A 20574-nucleotide genomic window follows, 5' to 3' on the forward strand; every position below is an offset into this window, starting at 1 on the left:
AACTTTTAGCTGGACGTCAGGACCACCAATACACTCAAAATCGGCGGACCTGCCTTATTCTTAGCTGTCACTTAGGGAACACTAATATCGTCATTTTGAAAATAATAGATTTTCATGTGACATAACAATGATTGAAAATAGTTGTCAGATTTAGTCAATTTCAGAAGTTAACGCCCCAGTGTATCATATTACCAAAGGCTAAAAACGGTAAAAGTCCAATAACGCCAGCAAAAACTTTCAAATCAAAATGTGGTAGATTGAGGTCACCTACATGTACACATTAAATATTCACTCAGGATATAAACTTTGAAAATATAGACACAGGAGTAGCTTTCACGGCGTCCTTATGCATTTAAGCAAGGACTTGTATAGAAAGACTTACTGTACAAATACTTGGTTAAGGCCACACAGGGTTAACATCCCATAACAGGAACCAATTATCATATCAAAATTGCGGTACGAAATGGCCATCAACACAATTCAATGCAATTCTTTATTTATCAAATGATTGATAACATATATGTATACTTACTATTACATAAGTAAAAGACAAAACAATCAGAATTAGCAAATAAAAATGCAATTAAACACGATTCCAACCAAATAGAAAAGATATTTAACAAATGAAATACCTCAGAGTGAAAGACAAATCAACTCAAAGTAACGCAAGTTCTAAAATCAACAAGACCAATACTGGGTCTGGGGTAATAGATTGAGGTTAAATTTATACATTAGCATAACTGATGAAGATGATTTCCAAAACTATGTTCAATTGGACATTATAAACTACTTCCGTTGATGTTATGTTAAGGGATGAAAATATTATTCTTTTCTTGTACAATGAGTGTTGTAAAATCTCAAACTATAGACAAATAGAAAGTAGCTGCACTGCAAATCTATAAATTTGAGAATGGAAACGGGGAATGCATAAATCAATTACACGCTACAACTCAACATTGTCAAGCTGTAGACCAAATATATAAACATTCCCTTTCATAGAAGTCCAAAGGCCTTTCGGACTGACTGATGCATGGATGGACGGTTTCGAGCGGTTATTAGACCTGCTTTTATCACAGTCATTTCAGTGCCCGGAATACGAATTTCCCTTAGTTGCTCAAGTCTTTAACATTTGTAGGGCTTAAAATAATTGAAAAATATTTATAAACAGATTGCTTACGCAAATAGAATGATTTAATCAAACATTCACATGTTGAATATATTGGACTTAATAAAATAAAATGCAAGTTCTATATCATTAATACACACAATGCACAAGTTCTAGAATTTCTTTTAACATTGGAGTACCTGTCCTTTTTTAAAGCTAGATTACATAAGGACAATGTCATTTTTAAAATACATTTTTGTAAATTTCAGGAATTGGTTTACATAAATATGTTTATAAAGAAATATTTGTACAAAAAACCTGTTGTGGAACTACTTAGCATCACATTTTTTCTTAACAATATCCTACTGTCTTTACTTGACATAATTACACACAATCCCACCAAGTACGAACAGGTTGGGGATAAATGGTTCTTAAAGAGAATCGTCCATAGAGGATATGTATTGTCCTAATGCTTGGATAACTTAAAAATCGCCAAAGTTCAATAACGTTCGCTAAAGTTGACAACACATTATGGCAATATAGTATTTTTAAATACATACAGTGATAAACAATCTCCTTGAGTATGAACATATCGTCTCAGAGGAATAGCATTAATATAAGGTGTCATAATGTTAAAATATGCCCAAAATATTCACAAGTCCCATAATTATACAAAAATAGACAACAAATAAAAATGAATGACGATACAGTATTGTTAAGTAACTACAAATGATATCAAACAATCCTACCAAAAATATAGGGAGAAACCATAACACTTAATAATGCATGAAAATGAACGGTCACTGACAACCGGCGTATTCCAGACGGAAACTAGACCATACGGCATCTGAATACAAGATATTAGGACGTTGATTATCAAGTCCTTCTGTCGTCTGAGATATTTAAAAGCTTCATACAAATATTTAACCAGTAGCTGTTGCCACTACCACTGCCGGATTTCTATGTCTCGTAATTTCATCGAATTCTGCTACATACGCAGGCTAGATAATAATTTTGACCTAAATACGTAATTTCACTCAGTTGAATCAGTTATTATTTCTAATTTACTAAAAACAAACCGGTATAGACAACTGACTTGGGGACGACATTTTGATTTTTTTGGAGGGGAAGACAATTTTTTGCGGACGGACTATATATGTTCATCTATTGCCAGGCTGGTTTATGACTTAATCATTACATTTTTCAATTTTGTACAAAATTATTTCCTGCATTTTGTGTGACAGAATATTCATTTTCATACTGTCATACTTTCTGTTCTTACCAGGCCAACATACTCATTTCTAAATTCATCCTCATGATTCCCTCCTAAAAAAAATCAAAAAGTCTACCCCTTAATACTAATCAAATTAGCTATTCTTTTTTTATCATTGATTGGCATGTTATTAGGGCTCATCGTTCTAAATTGCAATAGAATTATACTTAGGCAATCGTCCTTACAATGCAATAAAATTATACTTTGGCAATCGTCGTCACAATGTAATAAAATTGTACTGGAACAATCGTCGTTATAATGCAATAAAATTATACTTGGGAGCTGTCTTAATGTGGCGTTGGAACAATTCCATTATAATTATCTTTAACAAAACCGCACTGTGGAAACCATTTAGCATGTTCATTCCAAGGATCGTCCCCTGACTTCCAATCTTTCAATGCACCACCACAGTGGAAACAACGAACAAAATTGCCTTTTCCTGTAAGGAAAAAATATCCTTTTTCTTGGACACTAATGAATAATACAAATATGTATGTATACACATTAAAAGTTGAAATATGATTTGCCTCAGATAGACACGCAATCATTTGCACTAGATGAAACGAAAAAAAGATTCGAACTGGTTCGGATTGGTAACGAAAAATGCGTCCGAGGCGTTTTTCCGGATTTACATTCATCAGGAACGCTAAAACCCAAAACGTTGAAAGCAAATGTATAAGTACTTCAATAAATGACGAGATATCCGACTGAAAGGAATATAAAGAGAGTACCCTAAGATAAGAAATACATGTAAAATACTGTCGCCAAATTTTGTTAAGAATTAACATTTTTGAAAAAATGGAAGAAAACGTGATTTCCTTCAGATTCAATGGAAACATATTTGCCATCATAACATCATGCACAACATGTATGAAATAGAGTATCTTTGTGAAGGGTCCCTCAGTTATCATGATTCCTAGTAGTATACCAGTCGAATCTAGCTTGTAGTTTCATTGGGAAAAAACTTTAAATAGAAATTTCAATAGCAAATCGCTTTTAGTGATCGGTCATTTTTTTCGCAATGACTAACATGGATAATATATAGACAATAATAGTGCATTGACTTGACATATCAACGATAGAAGGATGAGGCTTAGAAACGGGGAAATGCGAGGCTCTGCCGAGCTTTTTTCCCGTTTCGGGCCGAATCCTTATATCGTTGATATGTCAAGTCAATGCACTATTATTGTCTTTATACTGCAATCTAAAATAAAAACATTTTCAATTGTTGTTTAATGTGTTAATGTTATTATTTGATTTAAATATTGGGAAACTTCACCCTTATATAAAAAGGCCTCATATCATGCAGGCGGAGAAATATACAACACAATGAAATGTACATTACCTGTTGAAACCCGCAATCGATGGTGAACGAATTTGTTTGAGAATGAACTAAAATATCAACAATAAGCATAAAACATAATGATTTATAGTTTGCAAACCAAAAATATTAACAAGTGAAATATGTTTTTTTTTTCTAAAAATTGCAAAAGAAATAAGTTTGAGTCGTTGTATACATTGGAAACAAGAACAGGTTGAATAGGTCGTATGAATAATTAAATATAATTTTGGCAATTTCTATTTAAATATTCATGAGGAAAAGTGATATCAGGTCAGTGACTGTATATGACATAGAAATATACGGTCAACGCATTTTGACTGCTCAAATAGAACGAGTGCAGTATAAAATGCATTATACCTTCCACACATTAGTCCTAATAACATGGTTATGATCTCAGTTGTATGTCACCTTATATTTGGAAGACCGTAAGAGCTATGAATTCGTTGATATTTGTAAATAAATGTTTTCCCATGATTACTCAATGAAAATAGCTTACAAATTAGGTGAAGAATAAAAATACTATAAACAATGTCAAACATGTAATTGTCGGTCTCATTTGCCCTTTATACTAGGAAAACACCCCATACAACCAACATGTATCATCTATAACTTAATGTTCTAAAGCTAGAGCATGTGTCGCTAACCTAGGTATATGTGCAATGGACACAATGGACACTCTCCAACAGTGTAGACCAGAATATAATCCATAACTAAAATTTCTTGTGTTTACAGAAAAATGTAAAAAAAATCGTCATTTAAGATGAATACATCCTGACAACTGACAATTGCATCTAAGTATGCTGACCTATTTGCAGATCGTGTCTCGCTGATCATATTTGCTTTTTAAAGTTTCTATCTATCGAATAAAGTTTTTTAGATAATAGGCAAAATCACAAAACAAAAAATTGTAAAAGCTGTCAGAGAAGTGTTGAAAAATATATTAAACTACAAAGAATCACTTGAATTTATCACCCTAATATTACTACCTATACTGGTTTAAAACAATTACAAAAGGTAAAAGTAATATTTACCATAAGAGAAGAATCCAGCTTTTGCCAATGTTTTGGGTGATAATTCATTGTTAAAACCGGTGAAAGTTTTTATTCTTAATTCTTCAGAACTAAAGGTAGGATATTTAGGCTTTGGTTTTCTTGAAGCATCAATTTGTTCAACAACGACTTCTTTAACGTCACCATTCTTTGAATTTCTCTTTTTTTCAGTACACTCTCTATCATTCGTGATTTCGCCTTCATTTAAATCAGTCATTGTTCCTTTGTTAATAGCATTAGCCTCAATGCCTGAAAATGAAAATAAAACAAAAAGACAATAACAATCGTTCAAACTTTATCTTATCAGCCCTTCGTTCAATATACTAAAAACTATGTGTTTTGGAAATTTCTGTAGAAAGATTCTAGCTTGAGAAAACTTTGAACAAAAATAAAAATAATTATGGTGCAATATGAATTACTTGGTAACACACCACTTTATTGGTAAGGAGACAATTTTTTATGATTTGTTGTTTCAACAAAGGAATAAAATGACAAAAGATGTGCGGTTTTCTATTTGTCATGCATAATTCAAGTTTGATGTCACTAGCGGAACAGGAACGGGTGATCCGTTTAGAGCACCTAAACTCATCCCCTATATTTGTTTAGGTTTGCTTTATTCAATTTTTAGTTTTTTTTTACTGTTGTCTACCTTTTCGTTTTATATGCCCTGTGGCACCGTTAAAGTCCACAATTCCTCTAAAGTCCACAACACCGCTAAAGTTCACAACAAATTTCCGCTAAAGTCCACAACGCCGTTAAAGTCCGCAAACTTTCCGCTTAAGTCCACAAAATGACCTCCGCTAAAGTCCACAAAAAACACCGTTAAAGTCCACAATAACAAGTTCCGCTAAAGTCCACAAAATAACACCGTTAAAGTCCACACAACTTTATTTTTATTATTAAAAAATCAATTCGCTTTATTTTAAATTCCAAATGGTATAGATCTAATAAAAAGCATGGACTTCTGTTCTTGGAAAGTATTTCTTATCCGCTTGAATTATATTTTTGATAAATGAAAAGATTCTGAGTTTGATCCCCATAAAAGATCTTTGTATTGTGATTTTCTATGAATCAAACAGGCATATCTGAAAAGTTATCTAGCTATGGTGCTCTTTTTGTATTTTCTTTGGTAACCATTTATACACACTGACATATCTTGGATATATTTGACATTGATATTTCGTTTGCAAATATCTTTGCAAATATCTATAAAACATAAGAACGAAATCCATTCAGTTTCTGTTATGCTCCACAGCAGCCAAAACGGTCCCTTATTTCAAAAATAGACTTTAAACCATAATGTTCTTGTTTGAAATCAAAATAATGATAAATAAAAGAATTCCATACATGCATTTTGTGGTGCTAAGCAGTTTACAATCACTCATTAGTTTGCATGTTTGTTTGGTTTTCAAAAAGGAAAATGTATTTGTTTCAGAATGCGTTGAAGATGAATTGAATAGATTATACGCAGATGCGGTTCTGTATTATGTCTTACCCATGATGAGTACAAGTATAAAAGATTTGCGCACATTTTTAGAATGAAGCGCTTCTGCGCTTCATACAAAATGTACTTCGGTCAACGCTTTTACACCCCAATTAATTTACAAAAAGAAGCATTCAATTCTTAAATACACGCATTTGTTAAAATCTTAAACTAATATTGTTACAATTACATCAATAAAGAGAATAAGCGAACATTCAATCAATTGAAATGAATTATTTATTTTCTTTTTGGCACTCTCGTCCACAAGGAACAGTAGATTTTTTACATTTACATGTTTTGTTCATGCATATTCCTTTCCATTTACATTTTCCAAGTTCCTAAATATTCTAAAAACTTTTCTTCCCACATTATATTTACTTCCAATAACTTCAATTTCAGCGAGCATAATTCAATTTCGTGTATTACAGACATGCTAAATACAGAAGATTACCATATCAAATGAACATGACTTTTTGAATAATTAAAATTTTAAGTTTTTATTTCAATTGCAATTGAACTTTTTGTATTAATTTAAGATTTCAGTTATGTTGATCTGTAATGTACATTTGTATCTAATACACAAAATTAGGCAGACCGTACGCGTACAGTCCGACCGTATGCGTATTTTGAAAAAAGTACGCATTCGCTCCATACCGTACGCATACGGTCCAAATATTAATATGGTCTGGAACATATATGTTATAGGTCACTGTAAAACAATTTGAAGATGCAAATTTGATCAAAACACTCCTAAATAAAATTAGCTGAACTTGCATAAACTAGGTTTCAGATTTAGATGAGAAAATCATCAGACTCTAATACTATGAACTTGCAGATTACTTTAAACAAGACCTTTGACCACCCACTTTACCTCAGGTTAATCAGTTAATAGGTCGAATGACCTGGTAGGCAAACATTTCCAATTGACAACATCAAAATCAAAATATTACTCTCATTTCAAGTTTGCCGGGAATTACTAAACAAATCAAAGTGGCTGTTGTGTCTTAGTTCTTTCACTTGATTTGTTTGGTATAAAAAAAAAAGGAAAGGCGATCAACATTTCTTTCGTTTTTTAGTTTTATGAGAATTGATAATAATGAAGTATAGAAAGAACATTCAAATTAAATAAACAACAGGAAATTCTGTACAACATATACTATTATTATTAAAACTAGAGTATCATGTGATCTTAAGCTTGTTTCGTTCACTTGACCTAAATATGATCATTGTTGGTTTTAAGGAACACATAGTTTAAGCTTTTTCTATTGAAGCGTATTCTAAACTTTGGACCTCGAGTGCTCGGTCCCCATGGACATGCATTTCTTTAAACTAAAATCTTCACATCCATTCTACTGAAGCTTCGTAGGAAAATCTAACATCTTACATAGCTTACATGACCAACAGGGTCATGTACTTGACTTGACTTTCAAACGTACAATAATGGCTTCGATATAACCCTTTACTCATAATCTTATACCGAAATTTAAATATTTAGGACCCTGTACCGTACACATTCTCAGAAAAACAATCATGTACTTCTTTATTGGTGAACAAGGTAAATTCAAAACTAGATTAAATGTACAAAATACTCAGAGTTCTTATCTAACTATTTCATTCGAGTTATAAATCTAACACTGTCTTTTATAATAACTAGCAAGTAACTGATAGACAGGCATTCTGCATTAAATAAATGAAAATATAACTTCTTCCTCTTTTTGTAAAATCAGCATAACTTTATAATGTTATTGTTTTTTACATTTTTTTAGTAGTTCACCTACTAATTATATCAAATTGTAATCACTTTAATCACATCAAATCCAATGTACGGATGTTCCAGACCATATGCGCATTTAGACCATACGCATATATGGTCTGGACCGAAGACGAACTTATTCAAAATACGTATACGGTCGGACCGTACGCGTGCCGTCTGCCTAATTTAAAAAAAATTGTCAAATCAAAAATTAAAAAATGAAATAAAAACTTTATCTAAATAAAAAAGTCACGCTACATTGTAACTTTATCAGTTAATCCCCTGTATTAAGTATGAAAATGAGTTAAAATGTTCACTGAAATTGAAGTTATTTGAAATACAAATAAAGTTGGAAGATAAGTTTTTACAAAATTTAGGAACTTTACTACAAAAACCGTCAAGCCAGCTGTTTACTTGTGAGAAGACTGATAGAATTAAACTGAAATGCGTAATATATAGTTTTGACAGTTTCTCAGATATTATAATTGATATTAAAGGCATGTATACAGCTTGTGTATTAAGGTGTACATGACTGTCTGTCTGGTCTGTGTCATATTTCCTTGACCTAATTTAATGGTTCATTAGTCAAAGTTCTTATTTCTTGATGATGTTTGCTTCCGAGATACTTAAAGCGATAGTTAACTTAATTTGGTATATCATGAGATGAATTTATACGGCCTCCGTGTCTGTCTGAAAAGATTTATCCCACCCATTGATCATTGAATTGATAATTTAATGTATTGCTTGTTGTAAAAAAAATTGTTCACTTTCAAATAATTTCTCAATTATAAACACTTAAACAGGGAAGACATTTAAGTGTGTCCAGTCTTGTTATAATAATTATGTATACAATGTAGGTTCTTAAATACGTTAATCCGATAGCAATTATCAATACAAAAATATTGGATGGAGAGTGGTCTCATTGGCACTCATACCACATATTCTTATTTACACAGGTACATGGGGTCATGATGATGTACCCTGTCCTCCCCCTTTTTTACGAGGCAATATTTTGTCAAAGTTCTGATTTCAAGCCATTTATACAAATAACGTTTACCTATCTATTCCTAGTCATCTATACTGATATTTTTACTTATTTGTGCTGTTTTACTATCCAGCTATTTTTATATCGGCAAACTATATAAAAGTTGAAAAAAATAGCTGGAGGGGAGTGCAGGATACATTATTATGACCCCCATGTCCATGTGCTTATGTTTAGTAACAATTTAATTAAAACTAGCAAAATCGAATTATATGTCGAATTTCTTGTCGGTGCTCATGTTTTTAAACATCAACATAAAAAAAAAACATTATTAATAACATGTCCCGAGACTTTTGCTCTGTACATTTATAGTGACGTAAAAAAGTGATTATATACAAAGAATAAGAAAAAAAAACCGTACTTGAAGAATGCAGTAATTATGTAATAACTAACGAATTTACTATGACTAGATAACTTTTTAGAAATAATGTCCAAATTGACCTGTTTGATTCATTGATCGGATCATCATAATACAAAGATTAAATTAATGGAACAAAATCTTCTACAGATACTGTACTTTTTTTCATTTATCAAACTGGACTTTAGCGGAAAGCTTGTGGACTTAAGCGGCGTTGTGGTTTTTAGCGGAACATTGTTGTGGACTTTAGCGGTGTTGTGGACTTTAGAGGAATTGGGGACTTTAACGGTGCCACAATGCCCCCACCAGGGCGTATAGTTTGACCCATGTACGTCCCTCCGTTATTCTTTCATTACGTCCTTTCTCCGTCATTCTGAAATCAAACAGTTTTCCGGACAACTTTTTTTTATGCCTACAGAAACTAATCTGAATGATAAGTATTTTCTCAATAGGTTCATTCATGTTGACTATGTTATTGCAGAATTACACACACGCCCTCTCCTTTTGAACCCATGTACTGAATTAATCGTCCGGAAATTATTTGTTATTTCTTCTACTATGGAGCTGATTATTAGTATATTGATCTACATTGGTGTATGATTATGAAATAAACGTCGATATTGGGTTTCTTAAGGTTGGCCGATCTTTTCTTCGTTAAGTTGGAAGGCGTACCGACATATCTCGTTTCTTTTTTAAAAAATGGCTTTGTCTGCCCATCTACATATGAACTGGGTTTTTCATTGGTGGCTTGTTATACTGTTTGAATAAATCAATGTGTTTGAATATCTTCTTTTATCAAATAGGATATATAGAAATTATTTTCCGTTAAACCACCATAAAATTTATCTTTTCATATTTCTTTAGAAGTCTTCAACTAAGCGCGTATTTGCATCAGTTTATTAAATGCAAAACCAATCTAAAAACAAGAATTTAGAATATATAATTTGATCATTATTGCAGCACAACCTTATCAAAAATTTCAAATACTGTTGAGAAACAATAAATAATTTAAGGATGAAGAATCACAAAATTATGTTTTTCTATATTTTCATCGATCAAGGAATTTTTTAATATGTATTTTTAACAACTTTGTAATGTTTTGTCCAAAATTGTTGCTAGCAGGAGTTATCTGCCATTTGTTTCTCCAAAATTTCACACAAATTAGTAATATTACGTATCACTTTAATTAGAACTAACACTGTTATCAATTTTGCAGTGTTTTATATTTTTTCTCTCAGATTCGTATTCAAGGGATAGCTCTCAATCTTTCGTGTTTTGTTTTTGTAATATTATTCGTCTTCTTTTTCTATTTGCTATGGTGTTGTCTGTCTTTCCATGGAAGTAATGTCAATATAATACTTCCATGGTCATACTAAGTATTATGCTAATTTCACGTAGTGTGGACAATTTCATATCTTCTAACACTCTTTATTGATCGTTGCTTAATAGACGTTCAGTTTAAACTTGTACATGTACATTCCGATGAAACTAATATTTCAAACGGTATAACTAAGTAAACACATTTTACTAGTAGTACACAATGTGTATGCCTAAAAGGGAACACCGCGCATTGTTGTAGTCGTATTAAATGAAATTGGTAGTCTGGTAATAGTGGTATCTTAGCATCATGTGTATACACATACCCTTTTCCTGTAAACTGTTTTCATTTGATTGTTGCATCTTTTCCTTATCTTCTGATGTCAAATTTTTGAGTTCTTGCGCGTTCTCAACATCTGCAAATAATTGAGTAATTGATGATGGTGCCTGACAAAACCTATTTTTTGTTTTTTAATATTATCTTTAAATATCTCAGAGAAATAAAGGCTTGAGAGCAAATGCAATGCAAAGGGCATAACTCTTTTAAAAAAGTTGATCGGCACTTATTTTCAAACTTGTCCAAGACATTGCTGATATAAACCTTTGGTGTAGATTTGAAAAAAAATCTGTCAAAAAAATTGTACATGTGAGAGCGCTTACAATGCAATTTTCCATTTTATTAATATCACCAAAGGGCATAACTCTTTTAAAAAAAATGTTCGGCACTGATTTTCGAACTTGTCCGAGACATTGCTGATATATATCTATGTTATAAGTTTTGTAAAATCTGGTAAGAATTGTACACGAGAGAGCGCTAACAAGACCAGACAGACAGATGCACTTACGGACGGACGGTCGGGTCTGATTTATGTACAAAACAATCATCAAAAAACAAATATGATATACAGCAACAAAGTACAACCACTGAATTACAAATTACAGGGTCCTGACTTAGGAAAGACATATACAGAATGTGGCGGTGTTAAACAACTTTAGTTGTCTTTATAGTTAAAGAATTTAACATGTTCTAATCTTACCAAAAAAAAAGTCATGTTTTTATTTTTACTCAGTTCACTTATCAATAAACTCACTTCTACAGTGGAGTTTTACACAATGTTTATATTAAAATAAACTTTCAAAAGTTGCAATAATAATATTACAAAACTGTTTTAAAGTTTATTCACGCATGAAGTATAAGATATCATACCATCTCCCGCTTTTCTATTCTTCCTTCTCTGTTTACATGAATAAAGTAAAGAATTCAACTTGGCATATTTGCAGAGTACAATTGTACATATGCAAGTGAGGAGAAGTGCAACAACACATGCCCTGAAAAAATATTCAAACATTTATAAAATTCGAAAATAAAATGTTTAGAGTATAAGCGTTTGACTTTTTATATCGTCTCCCCACCCCCACCCCCGCTCTTAATTCAACAATCTGTCACGAAATTACAAACATTTGAAGAGATTGATCTTTTTTAATGTAAAAAGAAAATGCATTTTCGTGCAGTTAAACAAAAATTATTCGCTATTAAATCAAATAGAATAAAATCATTTTATTGGTGAAAATCTAACTATTGGGTTGTCTCCAAGACAAACATGACAATATTTACAAACATACAATATTCAAAGTTAAGTAACATTCATCTTATATAAGTGTATCATATTTTGGAGGAGGTAATACTTTTGCAAATTTGAAAGTAAAAGTACAATATTCTTAATGATATTGTCATAAAATATAACAAAACAAATATATATGTAACAATAAAAAAAAATTGAATAGAAATAATCACAAATTTGTATTACATAATTCTAGTTTTTCTTGTCAGCTAGTCTATTTCTTAGTACATATAAATCATTAACCCCCCTGTCCGATAATTTCACAATCTAATTAAAATATAGTTCTCTGATTTCGTTATACTCATATGAGTACGAGCACGCGAGTTAATATAGGTCTGAATTTTAATCAGATTGGATAATTGTATTTACGTCATACTCATTAAACGTAAACATAAATGTACCTTTTTCCTCTTCAGACATTTGGTTGACTATACTCTACTTTCTGAAAAAGTTTTTGCCTAAGTTTTTTCTAAAATTTCATGAAGATATTTTAATATCATTTCAATGATCGATTAATTAGCCAGTAGGTATTGTCATATTTACATTTAAGCATATAAAAGACAAATCGTTATACATACACAATAACTGGGATATAGTTAAAACTGTTTTCTACAGGATTTTGTCCATTAACATTTTTCTCGCTATCCTCCTGTTTATCTACAAGTCAAAAATAAAATGTTATATAACTCGCATATTTTTTCATGAAATACAGTAACAATAATGAATCCTTAACTTCAACTGCTGAAATGCTTTCAAATATCGAGAAAAAAAATAGATGCCAATTTATAAAATCGTCTTTAATACTATTTTTTGTTTCTCATTGAAATGGAAATATCATTTGATATCAAAACAAGAAGATGTGGTATGGCTGCAAATGAGACAACTCTCCACCACAGACCCAATGACATAGAGGTTATAATAACTATATGTCATAGTACTGCCTTCAACAATGAGCAAAACCCATACTGCATAGTAAGCTATGAAAGGCCCAAAAATGGCAAATGAAAAAATAGTTCTTTTGAAAGCTGCAGGGATATTTGTTTGTGTGTTAGTAAGTGTTTAACGCTACTTCAGCTTCATTGGCTATATCATGGTGGCCATATTTTCTTTTTGGAGAAAGCCGGACGGCCCGAAGAGAACCGCCGCGCAAGGGAAGTACTTATTGGTATAAATGCTTCGTTCTTATAATTAATACTTTAATGCATGATGTTCCTATCAATGTAGGATCAGGTAGACTATACAAACAAATTTATTCATATAGTATTGTATACATACCACTGAAAGCATCTGAAGAATACAACATATTACTGTCCTCTTCAAAATTGTAGGAACATTTGTAAGTGACATTCATGTCCTCAACAGTTACATTTTTTATAACAAGTCCAAAGCCATTCGTCTCTATTGTGAAAATATATTTCGCGTTTTCAGATTTCGCGCCGGAATCTTTCGGTGACGATAACCATAAAGGTTTCTGTTGAGGACCTCCAAACCATCGTTTTGTCATATTTGCAACACAACAATTGTCAGCTTTACAGAATAGTTTAAGATTTTGTCCATAATTGTTAACCTTTTGTTGAACAATCCAATTTACTGAAGTTAAAAAAATAAAAACAACATATTTCTAATATACTTAAGAAGAACTCATTTAATCTGCTAAACATACCAAAACGAAACCAAATTCATATTTTTTGTGTGGAATGCCATGTTTTTTTATTTGTTAAAATCATAAAATGTATAAAGAGTTCGAACATGAAGAGTGATCGCAATGTTCAAAATCGTTTGCCTGTCAGACTGAATAACATATTAAATCAGACACTTACAAACAGTGAAAAATTGCATGGGGTGAAGATATTACACATGTGGCCATGACGTTGAATTATAGGTCTTAGTAATGTCCAAGACTGCGATTTATTGATTTGCATATGCAAAGGGGTCTAAATATCGTCCATCTTCTGAAATAAATTCAATCTGATTGAAATACAAACCATGTAGCCAGGCTTCGCTTACAAAATTTGTAAACAAAGCGTGGACACATGCAGGATCTGTAATGTAATCAGATCGAAGTGAATTGTTCGCGACTGTCTTTCTTCTTACTGCAAATGTTAGTGCCGAGGAGAAAAAAATCTGCTAAAAAAAAGCATCGTAATCTTATTGAAAAATTAAATGGAGAATGTGTCCCAATTCCTATCATGATTTCCTTGATAGACGGTTGCTGCTTACAAGGAAACTATTAAACCAAGGGTTCCAAATGGTGGAGTTAAATTCATCCTTTCGAAAATTTTACGACGTTATGCAATACCTGTTTCACATCGTCATAACCACAATCTTCTCGAATGTGACATCATCGAATGTGACTTATAACCGAGTCTGTACTTACATCAGCAACACGTTGGGTGACACGTGTGGAGCAGAATCTGCTTACCCTTCCGGGGCACTTGAGACCATCCCAGATTTTTTGGTAGGGTTCGTGTTGCTCAGTCTTTCGTTTTCTATGTTGTGTTTTTTGTACGATTGTTTGTTTTTTTGGTAGTTTTTCGTTTTTTCGTTGTTTACGATGGTGTTATCAGTTTGTCAGTGACTTATGAGTTTGAATATCTCTTTGGTATCTTCCGTCTCTCTTTTACAAATGTATGTTTATCGTAAAGCTTCTGTAAATAGTTCTACTTCTAGAAAGTTAACAATTCTTTTGGAAGTTTTACACCACATATATTAGAAACAGTTGTCTCTATCACTTAACAAAAGCTTAATGCATAACTTTTTAAATTTCTATTCACAACTTCAATAAATAAAGAAGGGTTTCTGTCCGACCAGAGACATACTATCCGACTAACACTTAACTGAATTTATGAATTATCTATGATGTATGTGTATATATATGTATACAAATTAATAACAATAAGGATATGTGGTATGATAACCAATACGACAACTATTCTACTTCTTCCCTGTGCCTATGTATGGGCAATGGCTATTTGAAAGTAAACATGATCCACAAAAGTATGACATTGATCCAGACAAAAACACGTTTGTAAATGGTATTCACGTACATTTGCAAATACAAAAATTATTCTTATGACCAAAATAACTAAGAAATATAAGTAATTCTTGGCTTACACGTAAGCATCTAGTTGTCGGTAACTTACTTTCCGATATACAAAAGAAAAGTTTTCCCAGGAAAATGATAATAACGAGCTGTTGACTTAGTTTCATATTTAAAGGAAAACTTCACCTACAAAATATTAATTGATATTTTATGATTAGAAATGAAACTTGCACAGCATAACAAGACAGCAAAAGGACACTGTCTATTTTGGTTTTATTGTACAATGTATTTAATGTTTGTATGATTATGACATCGGCAAGGATATCCACATTTTTTAATGTTTCATTGTATCCAACATTGTTTGTGTGAACAACCTAGAGGTTTTAATGAGTCTGTATCGTGTATCTAATACCCATTTTGCGACTTTCGAAATTCGACATTCGACTCTCAATGAGGATCATAGATATACTTTCCTTCAAAGGTTTTACAGACGCCATCATGATTTGGTTGACCATTGTGAAATGCCTGTGTCACTGATTACCATGCATGTACAATGTCTATACATGTATCCACAATCTTTTCCTTTTTTACTCTACTGTGACATTATTGAATGTTTACTTGCCAGGAGCAACACACGAAAGGTACTACCAACAGACTAAATAATGAAACTTTTAGAAAATATTCTACAAAATAACATATTTACTTTTGATAATAAACCTTTCCGTCAAACGCTTCGTTGGGATTTCTGTTGTCTTCGGTGGAATTGGCAGACATGCGAATGTACGAAAAACTGAAAAATATTTTATAAAGCTTTACACATCGAAACATAATAGTCATGTGTTCATGGGTGGATGGTATATTCATGTTCAGCTGACGAAATACACGAACTGTTCACCTTAGCTTATACAATACATACCCACCCAAAGTTTACATACGGAGTTTCTCAAAATGAATTTAACTTTCTCAACATAGTCGATTACAAAGGCGAACGCTTCCAAAAAGAATGTTTTTAGATATAAAAATTCGTAAGGGGTTCCGCGGAACCCTGTGTCTCGCCTGCGTTTCTGCTGTCGGTGTAAAAGTATGATGTTGACCGGCTTAAAAAGTGAGTCCATTTATCAGTAAAATACAGAATTTAAAAAGAAATTCAAACTTTTTCTTTATATGCTATTTCTTGGTCTTCAAGGTTAGGTTCTGTACAAGTTTCATAACAATTCATGAAGGCTTATAAATTTATCATATCAAAATAAATTAATCTCAGACTGTCTGTAAATGTTAACTGTAAAAAACTAAGTCCAACTTTCAGAAAAATACTTAAAATGAAAACAATATATTTTCAAAAGTTTGCTTCAGATATTTAAAGTTTCATTAAATTACATGAAGGTTTGACAACGTAATTGGTGTGTAAAAAACTTTACCCCAAGACTGTATCTACTTGTTAGCTGTAAAAAAAGGTCAATTTTTTTTTAGTAAATTACAGAAAAATGAAAATAAATATTTTCAAAATGTTGCTCTGCATGGATACTGTATTTTTGGTTATTAACAAGCTTCTGTCCTTAATTTCATAAAATTCCATGAAGGTTTGACTAAGTTATTGATGATTAAAAAACTTTAACCTCAGACTCAGTTTGAGTGTTAACTGAAAAAAAACTACGTCCATTCAGAAGTAAAATACGGGAAAATGAAAATAAATATTTATAAAAATTTTGCTCTGGATACTGTTGGTCATAAATTCCATGAAGGTTTGACAAAGTTATTGATGTCTACAAAAACTTTAACCACAGGCAACCTTAACGTTGACGCTGCCGCCGACGCCGAAGGAATCTAGGATCGCTATGGCTCGCCTTCGCGGCTCGACAAAAATCAAACCTACAGAAACTTTTCAATATCTTCACAGAAAAAGCTCATATAAAAAAAATGTAATTAACGGGATTATTAAAGGCGAGATATTGCGATACATTAGAAACACAAGCAGTAAAATGGAATTACAAAAACAGCTAGAGTATCTAATAAAAAATGTCTCTTAAAATGAGACGAAATAGACGAAGTGTTTGAAAATACCAAACGTACAAACAGAATTCACTTACTTAATTGAAAACATCAGGAACAACCTTAATAATGATAACGAAGTATAATCCTTCCTTACCGTGAAAACCTTAAAACAAAATAAGTAAACACTGATGTTTAACATCACAAAACCTTAAATGCACAAATCTATTTCAAAGGAAACCAATTATTGCTTATGAAAGACACGTGAATAAACAGAACTATTATCTAGTTAAGACCTGAAAATAATTAATATGTGAAACACAAAAATGCAATATTAAATATCATACTGGAATTAACAACTGACGACCGGTGAATGGTCCAATAATACAATTAACATGATACATGTATCAACATGATTGAATAAACCTTAAATACAAACTACTCGTGAGTCGACCACTAATGAAGACGGACTCTTAAATTTTCGGTCACAAAACACGACCGAAACATCGGACTTGCTGTTTGGGCCATGGATGAGCTCGAATGCTTTTATTGACACATTTAGATGGTTATACAAAATCTCTAGATACGTTTGCGAAGTAGCTAGATACTTATTGAATTCATCTGTGTGCTTTCAATGAGCATCTAGATTGAACCATCACTATTTTGACATGAACGGCCACTCATAGGCTATGGATGAGCACAGTATACGCGCAGTGAATGTACATGAAATTTATATGGTTTTCAAAAATTACTTCCCATTCTTATTCTATTTTTAATATTTTTATGCTGATATTTTCTTTTTTCGCTATTTAGCAATGCTTGGGCGGCACATTTATGTAAAAACAGCAAAAATTGAATAAAAAATTAAAAATAGCAAAATGAGTAAAACAGAAATTATCAGAAAACAAAAAAAAAAAAAAAAGAAAATACTAAGTTGCCCACGAGGCCGTGGACTAAATTGATATCGTGTTGTGTTCAGATTAATGTCAAGCGATTGCACTGAATACATAAGGAATAAAATCAGTTTGTGGAGAAAAATGAAACTTACCATCAATCTCATCGACAATGCGGAACATTAATATAAAGTTAGTGTGTGGTAATTCCTTTGTCTATTCATAGACGGTCACTGATTTTGGTTTTCCTTATGCTATAGATAGACCTAGATAGTATGGCATTTTTTATTCTTATATCAAAATCAAATCAAATGAAATTTCTTTATTCCTAATTAAAGGGCCCATATGGAATGCAAATCACAAATTTCATATAATCATTGTATATGTTTGTGTGGATATTTAATATCCACACAAACATATACAATGATTATAAATAATATGTATGAGTAGCGATACAGTACAAAGAGGGATAACTTCATTTGTTCACCTTAACTAACGTCTCTTTTTTCCGTGTCTCATCTGGAAAATATACTAACTACTGTATTATAATCTAAATCTTCATTTGTCATGATCCAGATAAAAAGATTTTCTAGATTGATGTTCCTCAGGTTTGGAAACTTTTTAAATAAATTTTCTAAGAATTCTAATCTTGGTGAACTGTAAAGAGGGCATTCTAAAACAAACTGACGCAGTTCATTTTCTGAGATCGTACAAAGTCACATTTAAATCAATAGAGATCTTCCTCTCATCGTATGTGACCATATATCCCAATATGGTGGGTTGCAATCCGATATTGAGTATTGGGAGTTGGCATCACTGACGCTATATACCCTCTTATAATTCGTAGCGTGGGGTATAATTACTGTGAACAGAATATCAACCCAGTTTGTTTTCATTCGTGCCAGTACTTGAGAAAACTGAAAATTTCAGTCGAAATTCTATTTGTCGACATCTAAGTGTCTGAGATTTTTTACACTATAGAATTTACTACAGGTACTTAAATAATTTCAGAAAAGTCATGGCATTGTGGAAACCAAACATGATCTAATAGAACTTATTAATTTGACCAACCATATTGTATCTTTTGCCTCGTTGTTACTGTAAATAGCGTAAAGTGCATGCTACTTATAATATTATACTAGTTTACAAGGGCAGATCCAGGATTTTTGAAGGGTGGCCTAATTCTAGATAAATTGCTTCGCCGGGCGCAGCTGGATACGACCGCAGAGGTCCAACCCTGAACAGTTGGGGCAAAAAATGGACGCAATATTCGCGCTTGATACAGGTCTGAATTTGGATTGTAATTAAATATTTGACACATAAAAGGTTTCTGACACAGAATGACTGTAGTCAAAGAACTTAGAATTGGTTATATGATTTGAATTTATATTCAATTTTTTGCTTTTGTGCAATACACTTTGCTGTTGCGAATTGACCCCCCTCCCCCCACAATTAAAAATAAAAAAAATTACCCCCCTTTTTTTTTTTGCTTTTGTGCAATACACTATGCTGTTGCGTATTAACCCCCATCCTCCCCCCCCCCCCCCCACTTTTTTTTTGCAAAAAAAATAGTATTTGAAGAATTTTTCTTTTTTAATTTCTGAATTCTGAAATGAGAAAAAATTGACCCCCCACAATTTCTTTTTACCCCCCCCCCCCCCTTTTTTCCCCCAAAAAATTCTTTCCCTCAAGATATGGTCATAATCTCAATTCTAATTTCCAATGGAGTTTGCAACCATAATTACCCATTTAAATTTACCATAGTGCTACCTTAATCTATTTTATAATAGAATTTAAAATATGGTGTCAAATGGATTTTTTTGTAAAAAAAAAGATGCAACATTTGCAGATATTTTTACTGGTCTTCCTTTATAAATATGCATTTCTTTAAACATAATTTTAAAGCAGTGTAAGGGAGGTAATCAAAACGTTGTATTTGGATTACCACCCTTACACTGCTTTTAAATTGTCTTAATTGTTCATTAACCATTACTTTATACATAATTTAAAAGCAGTGTAAGGGAGGTAATTCAAATGATGTATTTTTAATGTAGACATGCCTAAAACTAAAAGACAGTTAGAGGTCAACAAATGGTACATATACAAGTCGTCAACAATAAACATGTTTCTATACACTATGTCTTTAATAAATATGTTTCGCTATACAGCTATGAACACTTTTGGTTTTACATCCTGTCAATATTTATATTATTGCACTGCTCAAGGTCATGGATTTCTCGGATTATTCATGGCGTTTTACACTAAAGCTATGGAGTGTGTACTGATTAAATTTTAAGCTGGGAAA

The 20574-nt window shown here is 32.0% G+C and overlaps 1 protein-coding gene across 2 annotated transcripts; it reads right to left on the reverse strand.

Annotated features, from left to right (window-relative positions):
* Positions 1-479: 479 nt before the first annotated feature.
* On the reverse strand, positions 480-18480 carry LOC127728535 (uncharacterized). Of its 2 annotated transcripts, XM_052235982.1 has the most exons (9): positions 18425-18480; positions 16091-16177; positions 15488-15573; positions 13620-13934; positions 12923-13001; positions 11930-12051; positions 11049-11138; positions 4752-5018; positions 480-2817 (listed from the first exon to the last, which is right to left on the reverse strand). In XM_052235982.1, the coding sequence occupies exons 3-9, from the start codon at positions 15552-15554 to the stop codon at positions 2666-2668; spliced, it is 1092 nt and encodes a 363-aa protein (XP_052091942.1). In that variant the 5' UTR covers positions 15555-15573; positions 16091-16177; positions 18425-18480; the 3' UTR covers positions 480-2665. The 2 variants fall into 2 exon arrangements, with proteins under 2 accessions (XP_052091942.1, XP_052091940.1); XM_052235980.1 differs by lacking the exon at positions 16091-16177 and having other exon boundaries at positions 18425-18469.
* Positions 18481-20574: the final 2094 nt, after the last annotated feature.

The sequence above is a fragment of the Mytilus californianus genome, unplaced genomic scaffold (assembly GCF_021869535.1).
Source record: "Mytilus californianus isolate M0D057914Y unplaced genomic scaffold, xbMytCali1.0.p SCAF_2, whole genome shotgun sequence".
Lineage (NCBI taxonomy): Eukaryota > Metazoa > Mollusca > Bivalvia > Mytilida > Mytilidae > Mytilus > Mytilus californianus.

Coding starts and splice junctions, on each gene's coding strand:
- LOC127728535 (XM_052235982.1), bottom strand. CDS start 15,554: ATGAAACTAAGTCAACAGCTCGTTATTATCATTTTCCTGGGAAAACTT. Junction 12,052..12,922: donor AACTATATCCCAGTTATTGT/GTATGTATAACG, acceptor ATATTTTTTCAG/GGCATGTGTTGTTGCACTTC. Junction 11,139..11,929: donor GAATAGAAAAGCGGGAGATG/GTATGATATCTT, acceptor AATTATTTGCAG/ATGTTGAGAACGCGCAAGAA.